At 42.3% G+C, this 8589-nt stretch overlaps 1 protein-coding gene across 1 annotated transcript; it reads left to right on the forward strand.

Annotated features, from left to right (window-relative positions):
- Positions 1 to 2602: 2602 nt before the first annotated feature.
- allc (allantoicase) lies at positions 2603 to 7277 on the forward strand. The gene is made up of 11 exons (XM_071370642.1): positions 2603 to 2906; positions 3007 to 3057; positions 3158 to 3245; positions 3342 to 3461; positions 4082 to 4161; positions 4246 to 4378; positions 4473 to 4628; positions 5202 to 5275; positions 5768 to 5876; positions 6317 to 6444; positions 7004 to 7277. Exons 1-11 carry the CDS (start codon positions 2817 to 2819, stop codon positions 7157 to 7159), a joined length of 1185 nt encoding a protein of 394 aa, XP_071226743.1. The 5' UTR covers positions 2603 to 2816; the 3' UTR covers positions 7160 to 7277.
- Positions 7278 to 8589: the final 1312 nt, after the last annotated feature.

The following is an 8589-nucleotide window of genomic DNA, read 5'->3' on the forward strand; positions in this document are numbered from 1 at the left end:
CACTGATTGAAGTAGAGCAGGTGTTCCCATTGTTTTTGTACACAGTAGGTTACAATATATGTACATACGTAAAATACTGCCCGAGACACCTTCGTTACTTGTCTCCATACTCAAATGGTGAAACATTATTTGTGATGGTGTTCTTTGTTCGTATCTATATGCGTGAAAAGTACATGATTGGAAATATTTCTCACAACCGTCATAGATAGTAGAATAACGAATGGATTGGCGAGATTCTGGCACCGTCAACTTTTAGAAGGTTAGTGTAGAAAAGTTATTAATTTAAACCACCTAAATATACTCCCATTCATTGAGTATTTGAAACATTCATTTCCCAACTGCTGTTTCTATAATCCTATAGCCTCTTTATCATTCTCCATACCTTATATTCCAATGCATCCAATGTTATGCATGTCCACCATGGTATTGGGGAGCTGCTATTTGAGAACTCATCTGGTTTAGAATTCAAACTCTGGTTATCTTACTGCAGAGCACATTGTACAACTGTTTTTAGAGAAGATGTATAGCGAGGTATGCTATAAGTGCAAGCTATACCATATGTATTCCCGCTCAGCCCAGTCAAAACTGTTCGCTGCTCTGGCACCCCAATGGTGGAACAAACTCCCTCACGACGCCAGGTCAGCGGAGTCAATCACCACCTTCCGGAGACACCTGAAACCCCACCTCTTTAAGGAATACCTAGGATAGGATAAAGTAATCCTTCTAACCCCCCCCCTTAAAAGAGTTAGATGCACTATTGTAAAGTGGTTGTTCCACTGGATATCATAAGGTGAATGCACCAATTTGTAAGTCGCTCTGGATAAGAGCGTCTGCTAAATGACTTAAATGTAATGTAAATGTAAATGTATTGGCTAATATGCATATGGAGCTGTTGTTTTTTAAACCTCCATTCTAGCATGACAGACATCTTTATACATGCTTTTATGTGTTTCCATGCTAAGTGTATGAATTAATGTTTCTTTAAGCCTGCTGCTAGTTACTTGAAATGAGACATAATCATACAACTGTATTCACGGACAGATGGCTTATAAAACACAAATTGACATGTACAGTAGCTGACTAGGCTAGTCTGTTGACATTGGCTAGCTTTTAATAAATTGTCTAAATGGTCAACGAAGTACCTCCTTTATATGATCAAGACAATTCGTATTGTATACTGCATAATACTGAACAGAAATATAAACGCAACATGTAAAGTGTTGGACCAATGTTTCACGATCTGAAATAAAAGAACCCAGTATGTTTTGCACAAATATGTTTACATCCCTGTTAGTGAGCATGTCTACTTTGCCAAGATAATGCATCCACCTAACAGGTGTGGCATATCAAGAAGCTGATTAAACAGCATGGTCATTACACAGGTGCACCTTGTGCTGGGACAATAAAAGGCCACTCTAAAATGTGCAGTTTTGTCACACAACACAATGCCACAGATTGCAATTTGCATACTGACTGCAGGAATGTCCACCAGAGCTGTTGCCAGAGAATTGAGTGTTCATTTCTCTACCACAAGCTGCCTCCAATGTTGTTTTAGAGAATTTGGCAGTACATTCAATCGGCCTCACAACCGCAGACCACGTGTAACCACGCCAGCCCAGGACCTACACATCCGGCTTCTTCACCTGCGGGATCGTCTGAGACCAGCCACCCGGACAGCTGATGAAACTGGGGAGTATTTCTATCTGTAATAAATCCCTGGGGAAAAACTAATTCTGATTGGCTAGGCCTGGCTTCCCAGTGGGTATGCCCTCCCAGACCCACCTATGGCCACGCTTCTGCCCAGTCATGTGAAATCCATAGATTAGGGTCTAATTCATTTATTTCAATTGACTGATGTCATTATATGAACTGCAACTCAGTAAAATTGTTGCATGTTGCGTTTGCATTTTTGTTCTGTATATTTAACTTCTTTCCAAAACAGATATTTATCTCATTTCAGTCTGGGAGCTAGCTAGCTATATATGTTCCTTTTCATCAGACAGCAGCTCGCGTTTTCACAAGAGAGCCGAGTGTTGACATTCAAGAAATGTCAAAGTCATCAGAAGAATGTTTTACTGGTATATAAAATAAAACACTGCTCCTCCCTAGACAGGAGTGACTGGTTCTACCCAACGCTGAAGTCAGCTCAAAACAAAGAATGACACTAGGTTAAGCACGTGGAGTAATGAGTAGGATTCTGTTTTCACGTGCAAAAGTGATTGCTCTTGATGAAAACACTATCTGCCTTCCCAATGAAAACTAGTTAGAAAATGTGAACATGTATTTTATGGAAAAGAGATGTACGTTTCTGAATGACGGATCATGCTGCCTTTCTAAAATCATAACCAAGCGGTTCAGATTGCTGTTCGATTTTAGCAGGGTGCGGACTCCCTCATGTGACGGACCATAGCCCCGTGCAAGTCTGGCCAGTTTAATATAATCCCATCGTGGTTGTACACGGTGCTCTCGCTTTCTTCCCACAAAAGAAAGCCTAGAGCACAACAATCTTGAACAGATATTCAGTATTCAAAACAAAAAATTCCATTCCCCCACCACCTATCTCGTTTGTTGAGTTTTTTAACACTGCTGTCAATGACTTCCCAGTCACTGGACTTTGCACTGGTGGATTGACAGAATGAAAACAGACACCAGAAGAATCTATTCATTCGTGGTTGTGGACTGCTTTTTAACTTGAAGTACAGGACGCTGTAATATATAAAGCAGATGTATCTTATTGTATGAGGTATATAAGAAGATTATTTCCTCAATCTGGATTGAGTTACATGTAGGGATTGTAAATTATAGTCTCCAATAGAATGGCAGACCGAAAAGCAGTGAAAATTGTCAGTGGTCAACCAGACTTTCTGCAGTTTAACAACCTGGCCTGTGAGACAGCTGGAGGGAAAGTAAGTCTTACACCATGGACACAAGGTTGACATTTAGATAACTGTAAATAACACAATATGAGACAATGTTCATCTGTTTACGTGCTCACTGTCATTTTAGGTTATTTTTGCTACAGACGAATGGTTTGCACCAGCTAGCAATCTTTTGAAGGTACTGTGCACACTTACATTACTAATCCACTGTCATCTGTTGATCCACTACCATTCACATCTACCACCCTCTCCCTTTGTTCACTGCACGTGGTTGGAAGAGAGAGCCGCCAGAGTTCATAGCGTCTGCATTCACCGAGTACGGAAAATGGATGGACGGCTGGGAGACGAGAAGGAAAAGAATACCTGGTATAACTTGAATAATTTCAATGGTGGTAAAATGGAATGATCATAAGTAGGCTAATCTGAATACAGAAGCTTGATCTTGTCTGCTGTCTCTGCTAGGTCATGACTGGTGCATCATCCAGCTGGGTGTACCTGGCATCATACATGGCCTGGATGTGGACACGTCCTTCTTTACTGGAAACTACTCGCCCTCTGCCTCTGTTCAGGCTGCATGTCTGGGTATGGATGACTGTAACAGGCTCTGTTTACACAGGCAGCCAAATTCTGATATGTTTCCACTAATTGGTCTTGACCAATCAGATCAGCTCTTGCCAATAATTGGGCAAAAAAATCTGTCTAATACCTCCTGATAGGTTAGAAAGATCCATAGGGTGTTTTCACATATGGAATTCAGTACCCTGGTTTGGTTTCTTGGAGTGTTTGTCAGAATTCTACAGAACACGTTTTGCTTTCACAAGACAAGAAAATAACTGTTTCGGGGTGGGAATTAGCAAGACCCACATTCTACATGACATTAGCAAACTAACCAGCTAGTTCGTGGTGCGCGCTAGTAGCGTTTCAATCGGTGACGTCACTTGCTCTGAGACCTTGAAGGAGTTTTGAAATAGAGTGAAACAGGGAGGTACTACCTGGACTTGTCCAGTAAGAACGCAGATTTTCTGTAACTTGTGGAGCGACAGGTAACGATGCTTCGCGCGTGATTGTCACCGACGTGTGCAGAGGGTCCCTGGTTCAAGCCCAAAGTTGGGGCGAGGAGAGGGACGGAAGCAACACTGCTACAGTTACAATTGGCAAAAGGCATAGTCATGTATGTTTCTGTGTTTTGTCTGTCTGATCAGATGAGGCCCCAGCACTGACCCTGGAGGGAGACCGCACTGGCACGGCTGCTTCCGAGAGCCAGTTTGAAGCAGTTGCTAAGGTACAACCGTTTACACTGACACTGTACACACACACACACACACACACTGGAGAAGATCAATGATCAATTGTGTTTGATTGACAGTTGCACTCTGAGTCGTGGGAGGAGCTTGTTCCTGTGACAGAGCTGAAACCTGGATACTCCGACACCTGTCATAACTACTTCCCAATCGCCTACCCCAGCAGAGTCACCCACCTACGACTCAACATGTACCCAGGTAACACCTCCACGTCAGATACTCTCTCCGCTATTGGTTACATCATTTCTCATCAATATTCCTGATAAAGGATCTACTTACGCTTGTGTTGCAGATGGGGGGATTGCTAGACTGAAGGTCTATGGCGTTGGGCAGAAAGACTGGTCTGCCCTGCCCACACAGGACCAGCTGGACCTGGTGGCCCTGGTCAACGGTGGGGTCTGTCTGGGCTACAGCGACGCCCACTTTGGCCACCCCCGGAATATGATTGGTATGCCAATGCTGTCATTCTGCAAACATTTCAAATGGGGCTTCTGTCATCATACTGATTAAGGAATCAATGACTTCAGTACAGATAGCACTGGAATATAAAGTAAAAACAAATAGGGCAATATTTATTTTCGCACTATTCATTTGGAAATACTGAATAACACAGACAGATATAACAAAGACCGATATAACAAAGGCAGAGTTCTTTCAACCAGCTGTGTCCATCTCATTTGTTGATCTATCTTTCACTAATGAAGTGCACACATGATTTATCTATTTGGTAAATGATTCCAGTCAGTTGGGCCTTTGTGGCTGAAAGATCTTACTCCCATCTCATGATGTACCTTTGGGATTTGTAGTTGTTGTCGAAAGAAGCAGTGTAAGTCTTGAATAGTTAGGTGTTCCTTAATATATACAGGGAAATTACTGGCAGTCCTGTGATATGTTTTAATGACGATGTCAATATTGGCAACGGTCCAGAATCTCATCGGTAGTGCATACCATTGGTAAAGAACATATCAAAATGAGACACGTCTATAGACTGGGTTGACCGGGAAACGTCATACCCTTGTAGGTTTGGGAAGATCTGCAAACATGGGCGATGGATGGGAGACAGCCCGTCGACTGGACAGACCCAAAAACCTACAGGTAACGTAAAATCAAAATGAATTCGTCACGTGTACAGGATACAGCGAGTGTAAACGGTACAGTGAAATGCTTACTTGCCGCTCTTCATCATTTACATTTACATTTAAGTCATTTAGCAGACGCTCTTATCCAGAGCGACTTACAAATTGGAAAGTTCATACATATTCATCCATATTCATCCTGGTCCCCCCGTGGGGAATGAACCCACAACCCTGGCGTTGCAAGCGCCATGCTCTACCAACTGAGCCACACGGGACCGTCATCAGCAGTGCAAAATAAATTCAGCTAAGTTTGGCACATGCCATAGCACTGGATCGTGTTCATTAGGACAATTCAGAGTAGAACTTTTTGAAATGTTTTCGACAGAAAATCTCTGTTCTTTTTGTGCAAGTTCAGGTAGTACCTCCCTGTTTCACTCTATTTCAAAACATGTTCTCCTTGGTGAACACGACACTGTTGTATCATCTGGTGACATGATACTGTGTTCCGCAGGTGGATGGGAAGGGCATCCTACAGGTACCAGGTTATGAGTGGGCAGTTCTCAGACTGGGGCATCCCGGAGTCATCAGCCAAATTGAGATAGACACCAACCACTTCAAAGGTAGAGTAACACACGCACGCACACACATTCTGTCTGTTCCAGTCTCTGTTAAAGACTTGGTTACTAGGGTTAGGATTAGGGCAGGTAGGCTAGCGATTAAGAGCGTTGGGCCAGTAACCGAAAGGTGGAAAAATCTGTCCTTCTGCCCTTGAGCAAGGCAGTTAACCCCCAACAACAACTGCTCCCCGAGCGCCGATGACGTGGATGTCGATTAAGGAAGCCCACTGCACTTCTCTGATTCACAGGGGTTGGGTTCAATGCAGAAGATATATTTCGGTTAAATGCATTCAGCTGTGCAACTGACTACTAGGTATCCCCTTTCTCTAGTTATGACAATGTAACAGGTTCGCCTCTGTTGTAAATACGGCAGTCCACTGTACAGACTACTGAGACAGAGGTTTTGTGTTTCTCTTACTGTGTCATGTGATGTCAACACGCAGGAAACTTCCCAGACTCCTGCAAGATAGAAGCGTGCTATCTGACCCCCGAGGAGGAAGGGAAGTATGTGAGTGGCAGGTGGAGCAGCGATCCAGGAAACAAATGGCGGGTGCTTCTGCAGCCTCAGAAAGTATGTCAACCATTATCCCTATAATTCACTTCAATGCCTGGGCCCGTTAGAGTGCTGATCTAGGATCTGTTTGGCCTTTTAGTAAGTTCACAATGCATAGGGGGACCTGATCCTAGATCAGCGCTCCTACTGAGACTTTATCAGCACATTTTCATCCAGAAAGTTTTTTTCAGCATTTTAATCAATTCAGTATTTAAATTTCCATATTCCAGACAGATGGGGAGAAATTCAAGTGTGTGTTTCAAAACATATTAGTTAGGTAAACAATATTGAATGTGCATGTATAATAACTAAATCAGGTCTTGGCAAATGTAAGGAGAATATCTGTCTCATCTGTGAGAGGTGTTGTGCTTCACACTTCACTCTCTAATGTGCCCAAGTTTCTGTGACGTGAAACGTCTGCCAAAGTCAGCAGTCCATCTAACTTACTTTTTTTCCTCATGCAACTGCTTAAGTACCAAAACGACTCATAACCTACGACCGGTGATGGTAATAACCATTCCAAACTGCAACAGTAAAACACATCAGTTTGGTGAGAACTGTTTTCTGTCTGTTCTAGCTGCAGGCCCATCACAGGCACTTTTACTCATGTGACTCGCTGGCGCTGTCTGGGCCGGTCAGTCACGTGCGTCTGGTCATCGCCCCAGATGGAGGGGTCAGCAGACTCAGACTCTGGGGACGTCCGACTTCCACAAGACACACCTCCAAACTGTGATGCATTAGGCCACATTATTGGATGAGTTTTGCTGAGCTCATTGTGGAAATGAATGGCCTGAGTGTAACATGTAGGCTACATATGAAGCTTAAAAAATAAACTTTCATCTGAAAAGATACAACTGGGTCTAAGGAGATGCATAAACTATGTATTTTTTTACATTATTTTTGAGTTGTATTAAGAAATCTTGCTTAGCTGCAACAGTGGGTCTCACAGGGTTAAGCTGTTATAGGAAACAATGGTGTGTGTTGTGGTGTCAATGCCATGTGAAGAATTGTAGCAGACAGTAAACAAACAAGTGCTTGCACTTGTTGGGGATTCAGCACCACGGACAGCGGTAATTGGAATCCCCACGATCTGACCTTCAGACACTATTTAGGCCTAGTCGTAGGTTTGCACTGTAAACAAGTCAATAATATTGTAATTTTCCATTTGTTTCCCACATTCAGAGCGCTATCTAGCCTTATCAACCGCAAAAATCAACCGGCCTACTTAATGTAGCCTAACATTTATTTTGCCATGTGACTATGAGATAATAAGATGGAAGTAGACCGAATTGTAAACAGCTTAGTATCTTTGAAAAAATGTGTTGCTTATTTGTTACAGACTTGCCCTGTTAAACAGAGTCACGCTGCCACCTAGTGGATAGACTCATCTTCAACGTTTTCATTTTGAAGACTGATTGAAAATACTGTTATTGAAACTAAAAGTATGACAAACAATTTCAATCAAATACTTTAAAAAAGTTTGCAGTCATTTGCCCATCAATATCAAACTATAGGTCTAGGCAACTGTGTCTCTAAGGAAAGAGAAGACAGACTATCTCACATTCATCCTTGAATCTCCTATTTCATGTGGATGCAGCTGGATGCAGCTGTGATGCCAAAGTCACTGACATAGTCAAACTGAAATAAGAAATGTGCCTATGAACTGCAATTAAGTGTAGGCCTATTTCTGTATTTGTTTATCTGGATAGTCTGCCCTACCCCATTACTTAAAGTGAAAATTGTTCATTGCAGCCTACCCAATGAGTTTAAGCTTACAAAAGATATGCTGAAAAATATGGTAGCCTACATGCGTGCTGGTGATAATGGGATTTGATTGAAAAGCTAGTTTGGAAAAAACTGTCCAAAGCTTTTGAGTTCGTCTTAGCTTTTGGGTTCGTAGTATATCATGATGACTAATTCAAAGCGTAAGACAGTGATGAGGGAAAAGTGGATCGTACATGTTCTACCAAAACAAATCCACAATAGGACGGCATAGGCTACAGTGCATTCCGAAAGTATTCAGACCCCTTGACTTTTTCCGAATTTGTTACGTTACAGCCTTATTCTGAAATGGATTACATCATTTTTGGACTCTATTTACACACAATATCCCATAACGACAAAGTGAAAGCAGGTTTTTAGACATTTTTTTAAATATGTTAA

This window comes from Salvelinus alpinus, chromosome 27 (genome assembly GCF_045679555.1).
Source record: "Salvelinus alpinus chromosome 27, SLU_Salpinus.1, whole genome shotgun sequence".
NCBI classification, from domain to species: Eukaryota; Metazoa; Chordata; class Actinopteri; order Salmoniformes; family Salmonidae; genus Salvelinus; species Salvelinus alpinus.